Below are 23,826 nucleotides of genomic sequence, written 5' to 3'. Positions count from 1 at the left end.
CTAACTAGATAACCAAGGATAATCATCCCATCTCAAAATCTTAATCACCAAGTTTCTTCCCATGTAAGATAAGAACATGGACATCTTTGGAGAAGGGGAATTATTCTGCCTACCACAGATGATATCAGGAAGAGGACAGAAATGACTGATACTGTTGGGATGGCTGTGTGTGTGTATGTGTTTGTGTGTGTGTGCAGTGTATGTGTTGAGGGGTAGGGCAGACAGCAGCCCTAGGCTTAACATCACACTGAGTCTTTTGGGTTTTCACCCTGCTCAAGGAAAATGTGTCACTTCTTGCAGTTTTTGCTTCAGGATGTGCTGTCTGGCCCAGCTGGCTGCTGGAACAGGGCGGTGCTGTGGATGGCAGCTCCTCTGCCTGTAGGGCACAAGGCCCACGATGTCCCCCAGTCCTGTCAGACTTCCTGCTTCACACAGCCTGTTCACAGCCCCTCCTCAATGAGCCCAGGCCCTCCATCCCAGTTTCCCCTGAAAAGGAAGTCCCAATGCAGAGCAAGGACCCAGGCCCTGCTCATTCAGGGGTCCTTCAAACTCCATTGCCAACACCAAAGAAAGGATTAAAGGGCCTTGAGAGGCTGGTAACATCAGTTTTATTGGGTTGGGGCGGCAACCATAGCCTGGCTGGGGGCGGGGCCGGCCCTCACAGGTTGTTGAGTTCCAGCAGGGTCTGGTCCAAGGTCTGGTGAATCTCGACGTTCTCCTCCTTGGCACTGGCCAAGGTCTCTGTGAGGGAAGCAGCAGGTGAGGGAGAAGGGAGACACAAGGGGGAGATGTGGGGAGGCAGGGCCAGGGGAAGGTGACATATAGACATGGAGTGGGTCAGGAGACACAAGAAGACACATGCATTCAGGCACCTCAGGGCCCCATGGCAGGGACAAACAGATGGACTGACCAGGATGAGGGGAACAGGACGGACGTGGATGCCTCACTCAAGGCCTTGGGGTCATGGAGGTGGGGTGGGGAGGCCTGAGTCATAAACTACTTTATCCTCTTCTTTAGAAGGTTTAAGAAAGTTGGAGACAGAAGGTAAGACAAAGACTGCGCCAGGAAAGGAAGGGCCAGACAGACAGACTTGAGGTAGAAAACAGACCTGCCGCTGCAGTGAAAGCCCCATGTTGCTGATATCCAACATTTTTCCAAGCTCCATTCCAGACCTTTTGCAACCTTCTTGCCCCTGTCCTGCACCTCACCACCCTACTTCCTTTCCAGTCACTCTGTTTGATCCTGGAACCCCAGCTAAGTGCTCTGAGGTCAGTGATTGGCACCAGAGGGGGTCACGGTTTGATGGGGCCACACGTGCCCACATGCAGCGGTGAGTCAGAGAGCGACAGCCAGGGAGTGCCCGTGCAGAGGGGTTTCAGCGTGGGCCATGGTGTTTTGTGGGTGGGCTCAGTGCAGGGGCTGGGGGTGTCAGTAAGAGCCAGGGTGTCAGGAGTGAACCAGTGCTCCGTGGTGGCGATAGAGGTGCTCTCTGGAGGGCAGGAAAACAGCATGCAGACCAAGTTCAAGTCCAGAGTTTATTAAGCAGCAAAGAGGGGTGGAAGGGGATAGGTAAAGGATGAAGCCAGTGCCAGAGTGGGTGGTGGGCATGATGGGGGCTCTCCCTAGGCTGCTCCCAGCCTGGCTGTGCAATGTTGGCAATTTCTGCTCCTCCTGCCTGCTCCCCTCCCCATAGAGAGAATGGAAAGGAGAGGAGAGAAGACAGCTGAGGTGGCCACGCTGGCGTGGGGCTCAGAGGGAGGTGATGTCATTGAGTGCGTTGTCCAGTTCCTCACTAATGGCCTTGTACTTCATCTTCTGGGCATAGACTTCATCTGGGGGGGTCCAGGGAGGGGACCAGGTGGGAGTGTGGGAAAGGGAGTGGAGGGAAAGAGGAAAGGAAGGAGAGAGGGCAATGGAAAGAAAAACAGAATCAGAGGTGCACAAAGACAGAGTGAGAGAGGGAGGCCAGGGAACAGGCTGGATGGCTGTCAGGAACTCCTTCTCCCCATCTCTACCCCATCTCTTTTCTGTTCTTCTCTGTACCCCAAAGTGGCTCTACCCGCAGGAGCTCCTGCCTCTCCAGGGAGCTGTGGGTACAGTGCTCTCGACAAGCAGGAGTGCTCGCTTAGGGGGGAGAGGGAGGGTGCTGGAGCCAGAAAGGGCAAATCTCCTAAAGCTGGAGGTAAAATTGGAGCTTGCCTGAGAAGGCTGGAAGCGAGAGAAGTGGGAAAGTGAAAGGGTTATCACAGAATAAAAAGGAAAGGCAACTTCAGCCACAACACCATTAACAATAGAAATAGCCACAGACTCACAAATATCTGGATGTTTGCTGTTGTCAAATCTAGCTTAAAATAGTGTTTTCTATTAGTGCTGTCACGCAGACCTAGATGTTCAGTCCAACAGCTCTCTAGTTAATAAGCCAGTCTCTGCACTAGAACTCTACTGCGTTACACTCGGGGACGGAATTGTCTATATGGGTGCCACTCAGAGTGTGGCATGAGGACCAGCAGCATTGGCAGTAGCAGAGAACTAGCTAGAAATGTAAATCCTCCAGCCCAAAGTCAGCAATCTCTTTGGGGCAGAGTCAAGGAATCTGTTTTTAAAACTCTCCAGTGATTCTCATGCATGCTGAAGTTTGAGAAGCACTGGAGTTGTTGCACCGTGGGCAGCTACAATTACCTGAATTGTAGACATGGCCCACAGAGTTGGGGAGTTGGTAGGGTCCTAGGTGGCCCAACCCTAGTTTATTGGTGGCAAATAAAATGGGATGAGAAGGTACAGGACAGACTGATAATCACGGCAGGTGTGGACCTACTTATAAAGGCTTCTTTTACCTTCTAGGTCATCGATGGTTTTCTCCAACTTTGCCACAGACCTCTCGGCAAACTCTGCTCGGGTCTCAGCCTGGGGGTAAGGGCAGGATGGGAGAAATGGCAAAGAATTAGGCCCTGCCACAGACCACTGCCTAAGTCAAGCTTCTTGCCCATCCCAACCCTCAAGTGTCCTGCCAAAGGCCATCTCTGGCAAGGATTAGGGTGGCTTGAGGGGAGACTGGGAACTGGAAGAGGACTCTCACCTCCTTCAGCTTCTCCTCCAACAGTTTGATCTCCTCTTCATATTTATCTTCTTTGGTGGAATACTTTTGGGGACACACACACGCCATCAGTACAGCGCTACCACAGATCCTTCATTTCTCCATTGTACCCCGTAGGCTCCTGGCCATCTTGCCTCCATTGAACACCCAGCCCCTCCCTGCCTTGGGCCCCTCACCTCCCTCCCCTGTGGGACCCCATCCTCACTGCCCCTCTGCTCCCCTCTACCTTGTCCGCCTGGGCCTCCAGGGATTTCAAGTTGTTGGTAACAATTTTCAGCTCCTCCTCTAGGTCCCCACATTTACTGCAGGGGGTGTGTGGCGGGAGGGGGGCAGGGTGTGAGGGCACAGCGAAGCCAGACAGTGGAGATGGCACAGCGGGGGATGGGTGGAGGAGAGAAGAGAAGAGCAAAGTTGTGAGAGTGACAGCAGGCAGGGCTCAGAAGCCCCAGGCCCTTCCTGATCCCCAGCAGCTGAGAAAGAGCAGCCTGTGGTGCTGAGATGGAGGGAAGGTGAGCTGAGAGAAGGCGCCATTGCCCAGAAAGGTTCAGAGGGGTCACTACCTCCTCCTCTGAGGCCATCAGGGACTTGAGGGCCTGGTCCATGGTTCGAAGTTCCTCCTCCAGCTGTCTGGCTCGGCTGGGGGCAGCGGGCAGGGGTCAGAGGACAGGGCCTGTCCCTACAGCCCCAAGCCTAGGACACTACCTTCCCACTGTGTGGAAGGCCCCAGGGCCAATGGGCTCACTTGCCACCCCCGGGTATCTTTACCTCTCGGCCACCTCAGCTCTCTCCTCTGAGCGCTCCAGCTCTCCTTCCAGGATCACCAGCTTCCTGGCCACCTGGGGGGAGTGAGAAAGAGAGGGCAGATCAGTGGAGAAAGACTGGGCATGTTGCAGGCTGGGCAGCGAGCAGGCAGAGGGGCAAGGCTGTCACCTCTTCATATTTGCGGTCTGAATCCTCAGCGATGTGCTTGGCCTCCTTCAGCTGCATCTCCTGCAGTTCCATCTTCTCCTCATCCTTCATGGCCCGGTTTTCGATGACCTTCATTCCTCTGAAAGGCAGGGGGAGGGTGAGTGTGGGGTCAGGACCAGCAGACAGGCTCCCTTCTCCCTCCCACACCATCCTCCTGGAGGCCCCTGACCACCTCTCGCTCTCATCAGCCGCCTTCTCGGCCTCCTCCAGCTTCTGCAGGGCTGTAGCCAGGCGCTCCTGGGCCCGGTCCAGCTCCTCCTCAACCAGCTGAATGCGGCGGTTCAGGGAGGCCACATCTGCCTCAGCCTGTGGGTCAGAGGTCAGGGGTCAAAAAGGCATTGTTAGCCTTGGATAAGGATCAGAGAGGCTCCAGAGGATGGCAAGATTCTTCTCAGAAAGAACTGAGGCTTCCTGGTTTCTAGACATTCTACGTAGTAATTTTTCCCCAACCAATCATCTTCTGCCCAGACTGTGCTCCAGTAAAAAATGTGCATTCAGGCCGGGCATGGTGGCTCACACCTGTAATCCCTGCACTCTGGGAGGCCGAGGTGGGTGGATCACCTGAGGTCAGGAGTTTGAGAGCAGCCTGGCCAACATGGTGAAACTCTGTCTCTATTAAAAATAAAAAATTAACCAGGCATGGTGGTGTGCACCTGTAATCCCAGCTACTTGGGAGGCTGAGGCACAAGAATCACTTGAACCCAGGAGGCAGACGTTGCAGTGAGCCGAGGTCGCGCCACTGCATTCCAGCCTGGGTAAAAAGAACGAAACTCCATCTCAAAAAAACAAAAAAATACATGCATTCCTTGCTTGACAAGCTCTGCTCCCCTGCTGCAGGGCCTCTCCTGCACTGTGCACAGTTAGTCTCCCAAAGGTCACCTGCACACAAGTCCTCCTGTTCCCTGTGAGAGCACTTCAAGTGCTGGGGCCAGGTCTGATGCAGCTCTGATTCCTACACAGCAAAGCCTGGCCCAGGTAAGGGGATGGGGGAAGAATCAGGCCAACTAGATGTCACTACTGCTAAGAATAGCCCGTCACAGAATCAAGCTCAGTGATACTGGGCATGGTGGTGCATGCCTGTCATCCCAGCTACTCTGGAGGCTAAGGCGGGAGTTCAGCTTGACCCTAGGAGCCCTGCCTGGGAAACATAGCAAGATCCCATCTCAAAAAAAAAAAAAAAAAAAAAGAATCAAGCTCAGTGATGTCATCTGTCATCAGCTGTAAGGCAGACTCCCAGCAAGAAGCCCAGGAGGCAGGCCTATAAGGAATACCCATGGCTGTAGCAAGGGGCTCCCTGCCAAGGCCAGCAGAGAGCTGGGGGCAATGCAGGGGCAGTGTGAGGGATGTCTACTCAGCCCCTGGGCTTGCAGTAGGAGGCAAAACCCTGGAGGTTTTGGCAAAAATCCATAAAGACTGGTCAAACACTGAGAAAAAGGGCAGAGCAAGGCGAGCGCCAGTAAAGGAAAATGAGAGGAGCAGGGCAGCCTGGTGTTAAGAGCATCGGCTCTGAGTCAGATTGTCTTTGAGCCACGGCTCAGCCACTCAACACTTGTGTAACTGTGGGCAACTTATTTAGCCTCTCTAAGCCTCAGTTTCCTCCTTCACAAGTTGGAGTTAACAATAACAGTTCCTCCTTCTTAAGGCTGTTCTGAGATAATCCAGTGCTTTTAATACTCAGTTAATCAACAGGACCTTCAGTGAGGCTCATAAAACTAAACAGGTTCTCTTACCCCATGCTAGATCCACTGAATTGGGATGTGTAGGGCGGGGGCTTGGGAATCTTCTCTTTTTTTTTTTAAAGCCCCAGAGTGATTCTGATGATAAGCCAAGTTTGGGAAATCGTAAAATAACATGCAGAAAGCACTGAGTACATTGCCTGCACAGGGTCCACATTCCATAAATATTAGGTTATCCCCTTTCTCTGTCAAAAACAAGGACACAGAGACCCTGAGATTTCAGAGTGGAGAGGAGAGAGGACCTGTGTAGGGAAAGGAGGTGGGGGGAGGGGCTGGGGGCAGCACTTGGACAGAGCATAGGAAGCAGGTCCTTGGTAGGACTGCAGGGCAGGGGAAACAGCACCATATATAGAGAGTAGATGGTAGCTTGTCTTCCAGGTGCTGAAGGCACCTGGAGTTTGGCCACCTAGAGTGACAAGAGCCCATCATGGGCACAGGGCCAGATGACTCAGTGTGGAAGGATTCTGGGGACAGCATTGGGGGTTGGGAAGAATCACTGTGGGGGACATTGGAGGACTACCCTTGAGAGAGGTGAGACTGTAAAAAAAAAATTCTTCATGATGGTGGGGTGACAAAAGACTCTGGAAAGTTTGGGAAGTCCTGGGGTCGTCATCATGGGACTGATATGTGCCATTTCCTGCCTCTCAAGCTCTTCCCAGTTACGGGGGCGGCTCTCTAACCACAGGACAGGCACTACTGTCCCCATTAGAAATATGGGAAGCAAGAGAGAGGGAGAAACTGAGGCACCATGTAAGTTGAGTGCGGTGTTCAAGGTCACCAGTAAGCTTGGGCAGTCTTTCCTATCTGCTCCTGGTGCTGCAGCTCTGCCTCCCCAGCTCTGTCCCTGTCCCCCCTGCCCCTCCAGCCCCAACCAGCTCCTTGGGTTTCCAATCCTGCCTCCAGCTGCACTGGGCCTTGGTTATTTATAGAGTGTCAGATGCCCAGGGTCGTCTGTGCTAGCAGCTGCAGGTCAGCTCCCTCCCAAGTGCCAGGACTGGTGGAGAACCAAAACTGGAGGCTGGAGGTCACAGAAGCCCAACCCTGGGGGGCTGGGAACATGAGCAGTCGACACAAACAGCAATGTCATCTCTGATGTTCAGACCATGCTTTATGCTAATCTAACCATAGGTTCATCTTAAAACAATCCTGGGAGGAAGGAAGATGGGGAAACTGAGGCAGAGAATGGGGAAACTACCACCATACCAAAGCCATATGGCCATTGTCCCACCTTAAGGTGGGGGTTGGGAATGGCAGGAAGTGAAGTCTGGTTGGGGTTGTGGGGTTTGCAGAGAAATCTCAGGGTAAATGACCTGCCAAGGTAGCTGCTTTGGCATTTGTGGCCCTGTCCCTCTGCCCTGTGGCCTGGCGTGGTCTCCAGGCTGACAGCTTAATGAGGGTAAATGAGGAGCCATTAGAACCTGAGCTGGGGCCCCAGGGCACAGCAGGGCTGCTGAAGCCAGAGGTCAAGGCCAGGGAATTTCTAATAGCCCCTTAGGGTTGTAACTCAAGTGGGGCCTCATCTCTGGATCCCTCTCCCTCCTCCTGCCTGCTAGTACCTCATACCCACATCCCCCCACCCCCAAACGGCTGTAGTCTCCTCTCCAATTTCAGCTGGAGGATTAATTGAGGTAGATGGTAAATTCTTATATCTTCCACCCCCACAATGACTCACTGCTTGATCACTGTACATTCTAAAAGCTGGAACCAAACAGAATTACAGGGCTAAGTCCTCTGGGGGAAGTGGTAGGTGGTTTTGATTTATCCACTGTCTTGGATTACTTGTGTAAGTTTACCCTAGCCCTGGTTACTGAGATGAAACCATTTCTGTCCTGGTGCTGGGGACATAAGGGGATAAGGTGCCCCAATCCCCTTATTCCCATACCCAGGGGGCCCCTTCCCAGTGCCATAACTCCTCCCATCGTCCCTCAAGTCCACACTCACATCAGTGGCCTTCTTCTCGGCCTGCTCCAGTTTCTCCTGGGCCTCCTTCACGGATTCAGAATACTTTTCCACCTCATCCTCTGTCCCCTTCAGCTTCTTCTGGAGGGCCTGCTGCTCCTCCTCCAGCTGGGACAGAGGGTACTTGGTCAGCCAGGCTGGGAGGGGGCCCAGGCCCAGAATGGAGACGCGGTGTGTGTAGGGGTGCTACTAAGATTTGGAGGCTACTAGGATGGAAGCGGAATAACAGAAGTGGGACAGTACAGTCAAGGGTGCTGGTGGGACCTGTTGGGGGTACAGAGAAAACTTCAAGCCCCAAGGAGCAGGACCAACCGCGCTCTGCAAGGGCAGGAGTGGAAACCAGGGGCCTGGGGCTTCCCCAGGCTATTGTAGGGGAGATAAGCGGCTCTGGCGAAGGCCCTGAGGGTACTGTGAAGGCCCAGCCCCCACCTTGGGTGGGAGAGAGCCTTGGCGGGCAGGCCCGCGGCTGGGGGACCCATGGCAGCGGCCCACCCTTGCCCTCGGCGCGGGGAGAGCAGGCTGCACTGGGCCCGGCCCTAACCTGCTTGCAGCGGTCCTCAGCTTGCTTCTTGTCGGCTTCGGCCTGCTCGGCGCGGTCGATGGCGTTCTCCTTGTCCAGCTTCAGCATCTGCATCTTCTTCTTGATGGCGTCCATGGCTGCGGTGGGGGGTGCGCCGGCCGGCAGGCGATGAGGATCGGACGGACTGGGCTGGCTGAGCGGACTGGGTGCACCGGTGGCAGGCGAGGAGGACGGAGCGGGACTGGGACGTCCCGGCCGCGCGGGCGCCTAAAAGGCGGGGAGGGACCGGGCGGGGCCGGCAACCAGGACCCTCCCCCACCTCGGCCCAAACCTTGTAGGGGCAGAAGCACGGCCCGGCCGGGGGGTGCGGCCGCCCCCTTCGCCCACCCACTGGGGACCGCCTCCCTTGGGGTCCCGCCCCCATTCCCGTATTCCCTGCCAGCCGTCGGAGGAAAAAGTGGCCGACGGTCGGCTGGAAAAACCCCGGCACTGCGAAGGGGAGGGGACCCTTGGGCTGGGGGCTCCGTGCTTCCTCTGAGTGACAGCCGGACCCAGTGGCAGCTGCGGCTGGGGCCCCAGGGGCTATTTCGGGGCGTGAGCTCACGGCAGCTGCCCGGGCGCAGGGACCGGCGTGCCCCACCTCAGCTGCAGCAACCGCTACACTTAATTTAGAAGTTTCCTGCAAATCCCCCCGGATTAAATGTCTCTTGGGAGGCGGAGCTCCTCGGCAGTTTGAGTGCCTCAGTTTACCCTGAGTCCCTCTAGGTTTGCGTTATCGACGTGGTGGTAGTAGCGGAGTCTCATCGGGAGCTTGGGGAAACTGAGGCAGAAAGCGAGCCCAGAGCCCCGGTCGCGGTGCGGAGTGTGGCCGGGCTTGCTGCCCCCAGGACCGGCCTGACCTCTCATCCCCTCGCCTCCCCTCCCAGCCCCTGCCCCTGGAGCCAGGCCCTTCCTGCGAGCACCCGGCGGCTCAGGACCCAGCTCCCCGCCCCGCCCCCCACGTGCCCCGCATATTTTCCACGCGGCTGCAGCCGGGCTGGTCACCGCGCGTTCCCCGCCCCCGCTCCCACCCGGACGCGTCCCGAGCCCCTCAGCTCCCCGCCCCCGGCTCCGCCTGGCCCCACTCCCCTCCGCGCGCCTTCCCTCTCCTCCCCCGCTCCCCGCGGACGCTCCTCTCTTTCCCAGTGGGCCAACTTTATGCTGAAATTTCTTTTCTGCCCTTTTTTGGGATGTTTCCCCATTGGGAGGCGGAGCCGGGCTGGGGCGGGGAAGGCGGAGGGCAAGGGGAAGAGTCACTGAGCCGCGGGGCGTAGGGGGTCCGGGGCGAGGTGCCTTCTCCGACCCAGGCCGCCAAAGCAGCGCCGGAGCCGGGTCGTGGGGTCCGGGAGTCGGAGGCGCGGGGCGCGAGGGTGTTTGTTTTCGTTTTTCCCTGGGGTGGGGTGGGTGGAAAGGAAGTGGAGAGCCGCCCGGAGGAGGGGGAAGGGGAGGAGAGAACAAGCGGAGGAAGCCGGGAGGGAGCTGCTAGCCTCGCCCCCACCCTCCAGTCGTAGAGGGGCGGGAGGACTGGATTTTGCAGTGGGCTGGGGACCGTGGGAACCCGAGGCCGCTGGCCGGGGCGGTGGGGAGGAGGCGTGGAAATGCATTCAGATCTGTTTAGCTGCCTGCTAGCCACACGGAGAGCAACCCTGGCCTGACCTCGCAGTGTTCCTCTAACTCCGTGGAAGACCCCTCATCCACCAGTAGCGTATGCTGGACCACTCGGTTTCCCCTGCCCTTCGCGTCTCACATCCACCTAATCCTGGAGAGGCTGCTTCCTACCAATGAGGTTCCTCCTCGGGTCGGTCTGGGCTGGCCTCTGGCCGCTCCTTATGTTTTCTTCAGTTTGTTTTGTAGTCTTACTTCTGGTTCCTCAAGTCATTCATTCATTTGACTGTCCCATGACATTGTTGTCAAATATCTTTTTAAAAGTTAATGTGAATATTATCTAAAATCCTCCAAAACCCCTCCCTAATCCCTGTCCCCCCACCTTTTTTGAGACGGGAGCTTGCTAGATTGCCCAGGCTGGTCTTGAACTTACGGGCTCAAGTGATCCTCCCGACTCGGCCTCCTGAGTAGCTGGGATTACAGGCGTGCGGGCACCCTGCCTGTTTTGAGGAGAAAAAAAAATCCACATTTCTTAATATGGTATAGAAGGCCCGTTGTTTTGGCTCTTGCTTGCCTCTCTGGCCTCATCCCCTTCCATGCCCAACGTAACCCCCAGTATTCATGCTTGTACCTCATGCTGCATTCGTAATGAGCTACGTGCAGGAGCTGGAAATAGCCATCCTTTTCTTAAAGCTTCCACAGTTTATGCATTCTGTTCTCTCTCCCTAAAATGCCCATCCCCTTGGCTGATTCCTGGTGGCCTTTAAGACTCAGATCAAGTGTCAGCTTTTCTGGGAAGCCTTCCCTGGCCACTTCTCTTCCCACCGCCTCACCTAATAGGTGCGTGTTCTTGGTGCGGGCTCTCACCCTTATCCTAGTCCCATGGTATAACTGTTCTTATACCGGTTTGGCGCCTCCGCCGGTCTGTGAGTCCTCAACAGAAACGATTGTTCTCAATTCTGAATCCCCAAGGCCTAGCACAGCACCAGGCATAGAGTTGGCACTTCATGAACATTTGCCAGATGAGTTTTTTATGTACCAGGTTCCGGGTACTTTTCAAATATACTAATACGGTGTGAGTCTTTTGGTCTTAGAACCCATTACACTCTTAAAAAGTATTGAAGACCCCCAAACAGCTTTTTTGTTGAAGTGGGTTATATCTACCAATAGTTGCCATATTAAAATGAAACGAGAAAAATTTTAAATATGTATCAATTCGTTAAAAATAACAAAAATAAACTCATTACACGTTAACCATGTTAACATAATGTTCTAAATGAAAGATAACTATATTCCCATTCCCCAAATTAATGAGAGTATGGAAATTATTTTACATTTTTACAAATCTCTTTACTCTCTGGCTTCCAAGGGGACAGGTTTATTCTCAATATCTCCTTCCATATTTGATCTGTTGCTATATGTTGGTTACTGAGACATATGAAGAAAATCCTGTCTCACAACAGATATGCAGTTGGAAAGATTTATTTATTATTTTATTTATTTTGAAACAGTCTCGCAGTGTTGCCCAGGCTGGAGTGCGGTGGTGCAATCTTGGATCACTGCAACCTCCGCCTCCCAGGTTCAAGCAATTCTCCTGTCTCAGCCTCCTGAGTAGCTGGGACTACAGGCATGCACCATCATGCCTGACTAATTTTTGTATTTTTAGTAGAGACGGGGTTTCACCATGTTGGCCAGGCTGGTCTCAAACTCCTGACCTCAAGTGATCTGCCTGCCTCGGCCTCCCAAAGTGCTGGGATTACAGGTATGAACCACCACGCCTGGCCTATTATTTATTATTATTATTATTTGTTTTTTATTTTTTTGAGACAGAGTCTCGCGCTGTCACCCAGGCTGGAGTGCAGTGGGGCGATCTCAGCTCACAGCAACCTCCGCCTCCCAGGTTCAAGTGATTCTCCTGCCTCAGCCTCCCGAGTAGCTGGGACTACAGGCATAAGCCACCACACCCAGCTAACTGTTGTATTTTTTGTTTGTTTGTTTTGTTTTTTTGAGACAGAGTCTCACTCTGTCGCCCAGGCTGGAGTGCAGTGGAGCGATCTCGGCTCACTGCAGCCTCTGCCTCCTAGGTTCAAGTGATTCTCCTGCCTCAGCCTCCTGAGTAGCTGGGATTACAGGCATAAGCCACCACACCCAGCTAACTGTTGTATTTTTTTTGTTTTGTTTTGTTTTGTTTTTTTGAGACGGAGTCTCACTCTGTCGCCCAGGCTGGAACGCAGTGGCACAATCTCGGCTCACTGCAACCTCCGCCTCCCAGGTTCACGCCATTCTCCTGCCTCAGCCTCCCAAGTAGCTGGGACTACAGGCGCCAGCCACCACGCCCAGATAACTTTTTATATTTTTGGTAGAGATGGGGTTTCACTGTGTTAGCTAGGCTGGTCTTGAACTCCTGAACTCAGGTAATCTGCCTGCCTTGGCCTCCCAAAGTGCTGGGATTACAGGCGTGAGCCACCATCCCAGGCCTGGCCTATTTATGATTTTTTTGAGACAAGGTCTGGCTCTGTCGCCCAGGCTGTAGTGCAGAGACACAATCACGGCTTGGCTCACTGCAGCCTTGACCTTCTGGGCTCAAGTGCTCTCTCCGCCTCAGTCTCCTCCAGTAGCTGGGACTACACATGTGCACCGTCATACCCGGCCTTTTTTTTTTTTTAAATAGAGATGGTGTCCCACTATGTTGCCTAGGTTGGTCTCAAACTCCTAGGCTCAAGCTACCCTCCTGCCTCAGCCTCCCAAAATGCTGGAATTACAGGCCTGAGGCACTGTGCCTGGCCGATAATTGGCCATTTCTTAAGGGGCAGTTGCAATGTAGAATGTGAAACGATATCAGTGACCTTTTTGTACTGTTAAACTAAAATCCATTGTTTTGGCCAAGTGTGGTGGCTCACACCTGTAATCCCAGCACTTTGGGAGGCCAAGGTGGGTGGAACACCTGAGGTCAGGAGTTCGAGACCAGCCTGGCCAACATGGTGAAACCCCGTCTCTACTAAAACTACAAAAATTAGTCAGGTGTGGTGGTGGCACACACCTGTAATCCCAGCTACTCGGGAGGCTGAGGCAGGGGAATCACTTGAACCTGCGAGGCGAAGGTTGCAGTTAGCCGAGATTGCACCACTGCACTCCAGCTTGGGTGACAGAGCAAGACTCTGTCTCAAAAAAAAAAAAAAAAAAATCCGTTTTTCTGAACTGCACCTGATTGGATCTTTTACCCGTGCATAATCTTGTAACACTGTGCATTGGTCATATGGAAAATAATTGATTCACTGAGCTATGCAAATATTCCAAATATTAATGTTTCATTATACATTATTTTAAAAATCACAATAGGTTTCAGGCCAGGCGCGGTGGCTCATACCTGTAATCCCAGCACTTTGGGAGGCCGAGGTGGGTGGATTGCCTGAGCTCAGGAGTTCGAGACCAGCCTGGGCAACATGGCAAAACCCTGTCTCTACTAAAAATACAAAAAGTTAGCTGGGTGTGCTGGCGGGCGCCTGTAGTCCCAGCTACTCAGGAGGCTGAGGCAGGAGAATTGCTTGAACCCGGGAGGTGGAGGTTGCAGTGAGCTGAGATTGCATCACTGCATTCCAGCCTGGGCAACAGAGCGAGACTCTGTCTCAAAAATGAATAAATAAATGAAATTTTAAAAAATCACAATAGGTTTCAACAGTAAAGTCTTTGTTTTTCTTCATAGTATTATATTGGAGAATAGTAAAGTCTTTAAGTTTTAAATTTTGGGAAGCTGTGAAGCTCATGTACCAAATACAAGTGTTCCAAAATTCTATTTTTCACTTGAAAGCTTGAATTGTATCATTGGCAACAAACACTGTCAGATTTTTCCCTGAAGTGACAGACTCACTCTGTTCCTTTTTAGAAAAGTTCTGCCAGCTACCTAAATCTGATAACCACAGTTTGTCGGTCATTCTTTTGAGTAAACGTGGCATTCCATAAAAGAGCAGCTAGTTCAGCTCACAACTCAAAGAATGGCCTAAGTTATTTCCTCCAGAAAACCATCATACTTTGGTATGCAAAATGTCTTATGCATACTTCCCACTTTATCAGACAGAATGTTGAAAAGCCTTTTCCTTAAGGATTAAGGTTTAATTAAATTAATACATTTAGGCTGGGCATGGTGGCTCACGCCTGTAATCCCAGCACTTTGGGAGGCAGAGGCAGGCAGATCACGAGGTCAGGAGTTCAAGACCAGTCTGGCCAACATGGTGAAACACTGTCTCTACTAAAAATACAAAAATTAGCTGGGCATGGTGGCATGTGCCTGTAATCCCAGCTTCTCGGGAGGCTGAGGCAGGAGAATTGCTTGAACCGGGACACAGGAGGTGGAGGTTGCAGTGAGCCGAGATCGCGCCACTACACTCCAGCCTGGGCTACAGACCGAGACTCTGTCTCAAAAAAAAAAATTTTTTTTTTACTTCATCAAGGACTTTTTTTTTGAGTCTTGCTCTGTTGCCCAGGCTGGAGTGCAGTGGCGTGATCTCAGCTCACTGCAACCTCTGCATCCTAGGTTCAAGCAGTTCTGGTGCCTCAGCCTCCCAAGTAGCTGGGAATTACAGGTGTGCACCACCATCCCCAGCTAAGAAAAATAATGTCTTGGTATTTTTATGAAAATAATTTTGACCTATGGACCACATTTGAAGAGCTGCTGGTCTAATGGGTTTTAAAGCCTCTCCCCAGACGGCTCCCAAGTTATCACTAGTGAGAAGGACATGATTGGTCCCAGTTCCTGAGGACCTGACAAGGAAATGGTAACAGGAGTAAGCAGCTGTCCTGGGCTCATAGCTGGAGTTCAAAGTCTGGACTGCCACTTGTCGGGGAGGTTGTAGAAGGGATTTGATCTCCAAGGTCCTCAACTGATACTATGACATTGAATCTGGGATTAGGGAGCCCCCGCAGTATGTACTGGAGTTGCCAGTCCTCTGCGTCAGAGAAGTGATAATACATCTCAATTTTCCAGTGCTTAGCACAAGCATGGCTTAGTAAATATTGAATGAATGAATCACTGGTGATAGGAGTGATGGTAGGAGGTTGGCACCTTCCCTAATGAGCTGTCCTAGAGTTCCATCTACTTTATTTCTTAGAGAAGGGCTCTCGCTCCGTCACCCAGGCTGGCGCACAGTGGCACCATCATAGCTCACTGCAGCCTTGAACTCCTAGTCTCAAGCAGTCCTCCTGCCTCAGCCTTTTAAGTAGCTGGGATTAGAGGCTCGAACCACCGTTACCAGCTACATTCCATCTACTTCAAGCTTTCCCTAATGTGGTGGGAGTAGAAGGTGTTAGTAGCAGATGGGTGGTGTTTGTGTTCTACTTGAGGAAATAATGTACTGGGCGGTAGAGTTGACTAAAGAATCATGCATGAAAATAGTTGCCAACCTAAGACGACTGTCAGAGAGTCCATGCATTATGGGCAGAGTGGGTGGATGAGGACGTGGAAGCACACAGCATCCACCTCCCTGACTGCCTCCTTCCACTGACCCACCAGATTAGCAGGGTGGCTGGAACAGGGCTGCTAGCACCTTCCTGGCCACTAGGGGAGCTCTGCCCCTCTAACGATAAATTCTCACACCTGGGTCAAGCTCTTCACTTTTAGTGCTACCCTAGGCAGGAGTGCCCCAACCCAATCAAGAGCGGTGCCTACCCGAGGCAGCCTCAAGTTGGGATTTTTTTGCTCGCTAATGGCTTCAATCAATTTTGTGGCCATAGTTCACTTAGGCTCAGACACTTATAGGCATATTATTTTTAGCAAAGCTTCTTTTGAAAGTTTGAATTTGGTCAAGGACTGGGTTTGTTGATATACCCTGAGTAGCTATGAAGAACAGAATGTACTGGTAGCCACAAGGAGCTGTGGTAGCTGCTGTCCCAGCAGCAGAAGAACGACACTTTGTGAGGCTTAGGTGCTGGCCAGGGAGGTGAGGATAACAGGAGTATGACTTCTCAGGCACAGCTTCCCCAATGGATAACTTTAGGCGTCCGGGTGCAAGGAGGAAGGGACCTCAGGTGCAGACTGCCAGTCTTCCCCTCTCCCATTTCAAGCCGGATCAAGCTGGGTGACAGAATTCAACCCCACTCTCTCCCCTACTGCCCTGGGAGGAATCTTCTGTCTCCCTTGAAGCCAGGCAGAGGTTGTAGGCAGAATCATTTTTATTGGAGCATGACCTGTTTGGGGCTTACAATTCTGCAGCCCCCATGGGTAGCTGGGGGTGGGGGAAGATAGTATCAAAAAATGATGAAGAGAGCTGATGAGGCTGTGGGGACTGGCTGGAAGCTGCTGGCAGGGTGGAGTGGGCTGGGGCCCCAGCAGATTCAGATCGAGGTACAGCAGCGTTAATAATACTCTTGGAGCGTTAATACTCTGGGGAGGGGCAGGCACTTGGGGGGCCCTAGGGCATGAAGGCACTTGGGGTTGGGGAGCGGACAGGGGATGTGCTGCAGGACTGGGCGGGGCCAGGCCCCAGGGTTTGGCAGGCACTTTGGGGAGTGCTAGGGTTGGGCAGGTTGGGCCCTGACAGCCCAGAAGGCTTTGGTAGTGGCAGGCACAGTCTCTGGGCTGGGTCTGCGTTAAATAGGAGCAGCTTCTTTAGTGCTCATCTCGAAGCTCTGAAGGCAGAAACTTGTACTGCTGCTGCCGGATCTGGGCCAGTTTCTTCCGCGCCTCTTCCAGCTCTCGTTCCTTCCGAAGCATTTCTTCCTGTGCTGCGATGATCTGAGGGTGGAGATCGGGGACTTAGTTCAGTGAGGATTCACAGCAGGGGCATAGGGTAGTTGGGACCAGCGCAGGCAACATGACTGCCCTCCTGACAGCGTCCTTCAGCGTCTGGGGTGAAGCTCACCTGGGCAATGCCGCCAACCATCTTCTCTTTCACCACCACTGTCTCATTCTCCTGTTCTTCGAAGGCTGCAGCCTTCTGTGCTGCTTTCACCAGATTATCTGAGGCTCGCTTCACTGCGTTGCCAGCAGCCTGGGCAGAGAGTAAGTGGCCTAGGTTGAGAACTCAGGTATGGTCCCAGTTGAGACAGTACCTCAATTCTCTCATAGAAACATACATCTCGGGAGTGACAGTTTGAAGCAGTATAGCCCAAGGGACAATGGGATGGGTCAGGGTTCTCACCTGAAGTCGTTTCATTGCCTCCGAGTCCTGGTCAGCCTTGACCTTGCAGGCCACAAGGAGCTGGGCTGTGGAGGCAGCTACCTGCTTGGCTGATGAGATGAGCTTCTCCTGGCTGGCGTGGCCTTGTACAGCTGCATTGGCTGCCTCACACAGATTGTTGGTGGCTGCAGCCACCATCCGGGCCTAAAACAGGGAGAGTTTGCTTAGAAATATGCCCCTTGCCCTGGTCCATCCCCACTCCAGCCTTCTCAAGTCTCTCAAACTGAGAGAGACCTAGTGGGTATTGCACACTTACAGCAGAAATGAGGCCCTGGGACCACTGCCCATCGTCCAGTGCATTGGCTGGAATGGCACCCACCTGTAGGAAGGAGAAGAGCCTACTTAGACCTGCATTTTCCTCACTTCGAAGACTCGCTGGCTATGGATGTGGGTGTGGACATCAAAGTGCCAACCTGTCCCCATTCTTCTGGGTATTTAAGCACTCACCTTCCCTTGGGCCACTAGTTCTCTCTGGGCAGCCGACGCAGCCTTTACCAGTGCACTGGTGGCTGCTGCAATGGACTTGGCAGCTTCTAGTATCTGCTCCTCAAAGTTCAAGGACTCATCTGCCTCCTGCAATAAGCAAAGGTTGCAGAAAGAGATGTACAGTCAGAGATGGGGCTGAAGGTGGGGACACTGCCATGGTGAGGATGGAAGAGGAAGGGAGCAGGACTGACCTTGGGTTTGGCCCGGGGCTTCAGCTGCTCTAGCTTTTTGGCTGCAGCCTCAATGGCGGCTGCAGCTCCCAGGAGCTCATTCTCAGCAATGACTGTGGGGTCCTCTGGGTCTACCCATTCTGTTCCTGGTGGATAAAGGAAGAGGAAAGAGGCTAAGGCAGAGTGGAGAGGTCAAAAGCACCAGGGAGCATGGTTAGTATCATGAGGCCCTGGCATCTGTGGGGACTATGGGCAGAGGCTAGCACACAGCTGTCCAGCCAGGAAGCAGAGATCACGCCATGATCAGGGTTCTCCATCCGTCCCTGTCCCTGGTCACCCCTCACCCTTCATGGCTTCAGCAGCCTGGATGAGCTCAGTGACGGAGCCAGCCACACGCTTTGAATGTCCTGTCAACTGCTGCTTCAGTTCTGGGCTTGGCTTCTGCAGGGTCTGGGCAAGAAGCGGGCAGGGGACAAAGAGCATCACATCTTAGGGTCTATCCTGATCTACGAAATAGGGCAGACCATGGTTCCCTCACCCCTATCCCTAGAGCACTCCACACCACAGCCCTCAAATTCCACGCTGCCCATCCAAGCACACATCATGCATCACACCTCACACGTGATAGAGACAGTGGGGCTGTGTCACTCACCGGCTGACAAGGAGCAAGGAGAATGATGAGATGCAAGAGGAGACGACGGAAGTAGAGAAGGGGGTGGTCAGGTGGGAAGGGAGGAGAAAAGAAAAAAAGGAAGAGGAAGAGGTGACTGGGAGAACCAAAGATGATAAGAAGGATAGGGCCTGGGAGAAAGGGAGACTTGGAAAGGAGAACAGATTTGAGAAACAGAGGGTGGGGTAGGGAGGAGATCTGAGCAAAACAGACAGCAGGGTGTGAGGCCTGCAGGAAGAGGGCTGTGTATTCAGAGAGGCTGGTATGAGGAACAAGCAACGCCCTCCCTTACCAGCAGTACATGGTCCAGCAGTTCCAGGTAGCCATTGGCACATTCCCGGCCATAGTGCAGGGCTCGAAGCCGCACATCGGGGGCCACTTCTGGGTGGTAAGCTGCTTCCTGTCCCCAGAGTAATATGTTAGCTTTAGTCCCTGCGGATCCCTACAGTTTCTCTCCCACTATGTTCTGCCCCAAAGCTGCCTCACGGAAATGCCTCAAGGATTTCTACCTTGCAAGCCCGAAGCATATCTGCAATAGCACGGCGGCTCAGATTGGCTGTGGCAATGACATCTTCCTGGCGACAGGAATTGCCAGCAGCAACGGCCTTGGCTGTTGCCATGGTGATACCCTTGGTCATTCGGATGAAGTCTTCTGGGGTAGAGGTCTTAGCAGGTGGCTCTGGGGAACAGAAAACCTGTGGGGGCAGAAGAAGAAGAAAGATTTTACAGTGGCTGAGACTATGAGACAGTGTAGAACTCTGTGTGCATGTGATTTGGTGCAGACATTCACACATCACAGTGAATGTAACAGAAGGCAGTTGGTTATCGTTTTTGACTGAAGCAACTGAGGAGTTTGTTTGAAATCACAAAAGTAATTACAAAAGTGGCTTTTGGCTGGGTTTTCATTCCCAAAATAGAGAAAAGCCTTGAAGGGGTGAGAGGCAGAGCTGGGCCATAAAAGATATACAGATGATAGGAGAGCATTTTAGGTAAATGGTAGGACATGAACAACAAAGATGTCACGTGGGAAAGTATCAAGGAATGTTCTGGAATATAGGAATGGTGAAGAAAAGGTTATTGGGGCCTTGAATATCACACCGAGGAACTTGGAATTTTACATAATATGTGAAAGTCATAAAATATTTTGATGTATGGGTTCAATCTGCAAACATTTATTAAAGATCAGCTAGGTGGCAGATTCTATGCAAGGGGCTAGGGATGCTCCCTGTTCTCAGGGAGCTTACATTCTGGTTTTGGACATGGGTAATAAATAAATAAACACGCAGTAAAACTGAGGACTGTGATTTGGATTATGAGAGAATAAAGACAGTGCTGTGATGAGAACTACTTCAGATAGGTGGTCAGGGAAGGGCTCTCTGAGGAGGTGACACTGAGGCTGAAGCCTGATGAACTGGAAGGAGCACAGTGTTCAAAAAGCTGGAGAGAAGTGAGTGGAAGAGCCTGCAGCAGATAAGAGCTTGGCATGTTCTCAGAACTGATGGTGCAGGGGGATGGGGCACAGAAAGGAGGAGAGTAGGATGAGACTGGAGAAGCAAGCAGAGCCATCACTAATGGGTTTTAAGTATATATATAGTCTAATATATATATATTACTTGCTCTGTCACCCAGGCTGGAGTGCACTGGAGTGATCATAGTTCACTGCAGCCTTGAATCCCTGGGCTCAAGGGATCCTCCTGCCTTCAGATTCATGAGTAACTGGGACAGGCGTGGGCCACCTTGCCTAGCTAATCTTTAAATTTATTGTAGAGACAGGATCTTGCTGTGTTGTCCAGACTAGTCTTGAACTCACTCAAGTGATCCTCCCATCTCAGTCTTCCAAAGCACTGGGATTTTACAGGCATCATCCACCATGTCCAGACTCTAATTTATATTTTAAAAACATAATTTTAGCTACTGTGTACAAAGGATTGGAGGGGGCAAGTGTTGAAGCATGGTGATTGGATAGAGACTACTGCATAAATCCAGTTAAGGACTGATGATGGTTTGGATAATGTGGTAGTGGTAGGAGATAAAAAGAAAAAATGAGCTGTATTTGGAAGGGGCACTAACAAAACTTAGATATGAGGAATGAGAGAAAGAGAGAAGTCTAATATATTGAAGCTGGGTTTCTGGCTTTAGGAACTGAGTTACTAAAAGGTGCCATTTACTGAGATGGGGGAAGACCAGGAAAGGACCAGGTATGGGAGGCAGAAAGTCAAGAGTTCCAACTTGGACATCTTCAAGTAAAGGTGAAAACAGAACCTTAGAAAGATGAATTCAGAAATTAGAAAGATGAGTAGGGAGAGAGGGGAGTGGCAGGGACCGGAAGCAGGGAGACGAGGGAGAAAACTGTGCCACAGCCAAAGTGTGGGAGAGTATGGAAGTGTGAACCAGAGTGTGGACAGGGGACCAGGGAGGAGGGATGAAAGGACGTGGCAACAGCCTGGATATGGTGGCTAAGATGGTGAAGTCAGAGATGACTGAGGTGGAATCTTCATGACTGCAAGGGTGTTCCCACCATTAGGAGGACCATGTCATAGTTCGGAGACACTGCATCTAGGTGGTGATGTCAAACAGGCAGCTGAAAATAACTCAACTCAGAACTGGATGTCTGCTTCTTACAGAATAATAATGAAAGTGGTTAAACTTGCCAAAGAAGAGAAGAGAGAAGGAAGGCTATTTGTACAACCCTGGGAAGGCCTCTATATTTACTAGGTTAAAGGTGATTCAATGATGTTTGAGAAACAAGAGAAAAGCCAGTATCTAGGCCAAGGGAAGAAAGAATTTCTTTTTTTTTTTTCTTTTGAGATGGAGTCTCACTCTGTCACCCAGGCTGGAGTGCAGTGGCGCCATCTTGGCTCACTGCAACCTCTGCCTCCCGGGTTCCAGCGATTCTCCTGCCTTAGCCTCCCAAGCAGCTGGGAGTACAGGCGCATGCCACCACGCCCAGCTAATTTTTCTATTGTTAGTGGAGATGGGGATTTCACCATATTGGCCAGGCTGGTCTCGAACTCCTGACCTTGTGATCCACCCGCCTTGGCCTCCCAAAGTGCTGGGATTACACCTGCTGGCCTCCCAAAGTGCTGGCGTGAGCCACCGTGCCCAGCAGAAGAAAGAATTTCAAAGAGAGGCTTGTTAACAGAGTCAGATGCTTTGGAAATATTCAAAGAAGATGAAGGCCAAGAAGTGGCCACTGAATGTAGCAACTAAGAAGAGGCCACTAGTGACTGGAGAAAGTGGGAGGATGGTGAAAAAAGACAGTTGTCAAATGCTAAGGAATAAACAAGTGGGTAGGGGACAGACATGAATGTAGCTCACTGGCACAGTGGCTCATGCGTGTAATCCCAGCACTTTGGGAGGCCAAGGTGGGTGGATCACTTGAGGCCAGGAGTTCGAGACCAGCCTGGTCAACATGGTGAAACCCCATCTCTACTAAAAATACAAAAACTAGCCAGCATGGTATGCACCTGTATTCCCAGTGACTCAGGAGGCTGAGGCATGAGAATCGCTTGAACCTGGGAGGTGGAGGTTGTAATGAGCTGAGATCACGCCACTGCACTCCAGAAGGAGGGTGTGGGAGACCCGGGGTAGGGGAAGTCACATGGTGACTGAGGAAGATGCCATGTGAAATGGAAAGGTCACCCATACCTGGGAGAAGTGACAAGAGGAGAGGGCTGAGAAGGCTGGAGGAGGATGGCTACAGAGCAAGACCCTTCTCAAAAAAAACAAAAACAAAAAAAGTCTGGCGACAGAGAGATGAGAGAGAAGACTGTGTTTGACTCCATCTGTGAGTATACGCGTGGCACAGGTTCACAGGCTTTCAGGATCCCTCTCTCTGACCCTAGTCCCTGATGCCCCAGACTCTCACTCACCGCCAGTTCCTGCCGTATGTGTTCTGTGGTTGCCTCCAGGGCCCGAGTGCCTTTGGTGGCCTCATCTTCCACGGCTTTTACTGTTTTAAGCAATGATGTCACATTGGTCACCATTACCTGGAGGTATCAGAGGAGTGAAGAGGAATGATTTTAAGGAACAGGAGGAAGTATGTTAATCCAGTGCCCCTCCTGATGTTGCTCTCATTCTCTCCAACCTTGGCAGAGTTCTTTAGCTGCCACACAGCAGGGTCATCTCCAACTTTGCCAGCTGCAGCCTTCGTTGCACTGATGAGGTCTCCCAGGGCCTTGGCTACATCTTTCACCGCGTTGATTAGTACCACCTGTGTGGGAGAGTGTTGGCTCTGGTCTATGGGAGGAAGAAGCGGGACAGGAAGTGGTTCCAGCCGGAATTAGGGGCATCAGGTCACTACCTGGGTCTCAGGGTCCTCAGCTCCCAGGCTGGCTGCACCCAGCTTGACCACATCAGCGAGGCGGGTGATGGTCGCCACGGAGGACTGGGCAGCCTGCGCCAACTTCTCCTGGCTCCCAGCTGCGTTTTGCACCAGGACTTTGGTGTCCTCCACCAGCACCTTCGCAGTCTTCAGGATGCCCTCCCTGAGGGAGGGCCCAGCTTAGTCAGATCTCCCCTACCCACTCCAGCCTGTCCAAGGTGCCTGGTCCAGGTCTTCCCCATTCCAGCGAATGCTATCCTGCCTCTTCCAGCCCCGTGCCCCGACTGGTCTGCCTCCCTTAGGCCCAGTTCCTGTCTTACCGGTGGTCAGCGAAAGTTTCAGTACCCTCGCGATTGAGCGTGCCAGCAGTGGCGAACATGATGGTGGTGTCGAGGTCAGCAATAATACCAGACACAGCGCTGGCTGCTGTGATGCAGGCCTGGGTGCCACGATTCCCAGCCTGGAGCGCAGCCAGGACGTGGGAGACCTGGGTAGGGAAAGTCACATGGTGACTGTGCAAGGTGCCATGTGAAATGGAAAGGTTGCCCATGCCTGGGAGAAGTGACAAGAGGAGAGGGCTGAGAGGGCTGGAGGAGGATGGCAAAGGCTACAGAGTTTGGAGGCAGTCCCACCATCTGCAGGGATGAGCACCGTCACCTTCTCAGAGACTCTCCGGGCACACTCTATGAGCTCCTTCTTGGTGTAGGCATCACTGGGGCTGCACTGCAGGGCGCCTGCCTTGGTGACCAGAGCGGCACAGCCATGGCCCAGCTCCTGTACCCGGTGTTTGATATGGGAACCTATCTGTGAGCCAAGGGAAAGAGAGATGGATTTTACAAGGGGCACTCAGGGTACCTCCACTGTGCTTGGAAAAGTCACTAAGGACATAGAAAAAACATGCATTGTAGACTAAAGAAGCAGAGAGAGAAGGTTCCCAGCACAAGGACGTTTCCGGTTTCATATCCTTTAGACAGAAGGTCACCTCCTACACATGGAAAATAGAAGCACGCAGGCACTAAGTGGTGAGGATTGTGTTAAGCACAGTGGGGAGAAGGGGAGGAGCCCTTTATGCTTGAGTGTTG

At 52.4% G+C, this 23,826-nt stretch overlaps 2 protein-coding genes across 7 annotated transcripts in view; both read right to left on the bottom strand.

Moving 5' to 3' along the window:
- Positions 1-585: 585 nt before the first annotated feature.
- TPM2 (tropomyosin 2) lies at positions 586-8,499 on the bottom strand. 5 transcript variants are annotated; one of them, XM_002819646.6, is made up of 9 exons: positions 8,300-8,499; positions 7,741-7,866; positions 4,236-4,369; positions 4,025-4,142; positions 3,860-3,930; positions 3,655-3,730; positions 3,077-3,139; positions 2,835-2,904; positions 586-1,832 (listed from the first exon to the last, which is right to left on the bottom strand). In XM_002819646.6, exons 1-9 carry the CDS (start codon positions 8,411-8,413, stop codon positions 1,750-1,752), a joined length of 855 nt encoding a protein of 284 aa, XP_002819692.1. In that variant the 5' UTR covers positions 8,414-8,499; the 3' UTR covers positions 586-1,749. The 5 variants fall into 5 exon arrangements, with proteins under 5 accessions (XP_002819692.1, XP_003777399.1, XP_003777398.1 ...); XM_003777351.5 differs by having other exon boundaries at positions 586-741; XM_003777350.5 differs by lacking the exon at positions 3,655-3,730 and adding an exon at positions 3,321-3,396.
- A 7,570-nt stretch (positions 8,500-16,069) lies between these two features.
- Positions 16,070-23,826, bottom strand: part of TLN1 (talin 1) — a 34,494-nt gene continuing 26,737 nt past the window's right edge. For both annotated transcript variants that reach the window (XM_002819645.6, XM_054520941.2), the window contains 14 exons: positions 23,402-23,548; positions 23,065-23,231; positions 22,724-22,907; positions 22,508-22,633; positions 22,293-22,409; positions 18,930-19,115; positions 18,713-18,820; positions 18,095-18,200; positions 17,772-17,896; positions 17,542-17,667; positions 17,351-17,413; positions 17,056-17,238; positions 16,777-16,905; positions 16,070-16,649 (listed from right to left, as the gene is read on the bottom strand). In XM_002819645.6, coding sequence (XP_002819691.2) covers positions 16,524-16,649; positions 16,777-16,905; positions 17,056-17,238; positions 17,351-17,413; positions 17,542-17,667; positions 17,772-17,896; positions 18,095-18,200; positions 18,713-18,820; positions 18,930-19,115; positions 22,293-22,409; positions 22,508-22,633; positions 22,724-22,907; positions 23,065-23,231; positions 23,402-23,548 — 1,893 coding nt within the window. In that variant the 3' untranslated portion in view covers positions 16,070-16,523. The remainder of the gene's footprint in view (positions 16,650-16,776; positions 16,906-17,055; positions 17,239-17,350; positions 17,414-17,541; positions 17,668-17,771; positions 17,897-18,094; positions 18,201-18,712; positions 18,821-18,929; positions 19,116-22,292; positions 22,410-22,507; positions 22,634-22,723; positions 22,908-23,064; positions 23,232-23,401; positions 23,549-23,826) is intronic.

The sequence above is a fragment of the Pongo abelii genome, chromosome 13 (genome assembly GCF_028885655.2).
Source record: "Pongo abelii isolate AG06213 chromosome 13, NHGRI_mPonAbe1-v2.0_pri, whole genome shotgun sequence".
Lineage (NCBI taxonomy): Eukaryota > Metazoa > Chordata > Mammalia > Primates > Hominidae > Pongo > Pongo abelii.
The sequence above is the reverse complement of the archived record's forward strand: the minus strand, read 5'-3'. Positions and strand labels throughout refer to the sequence as shown.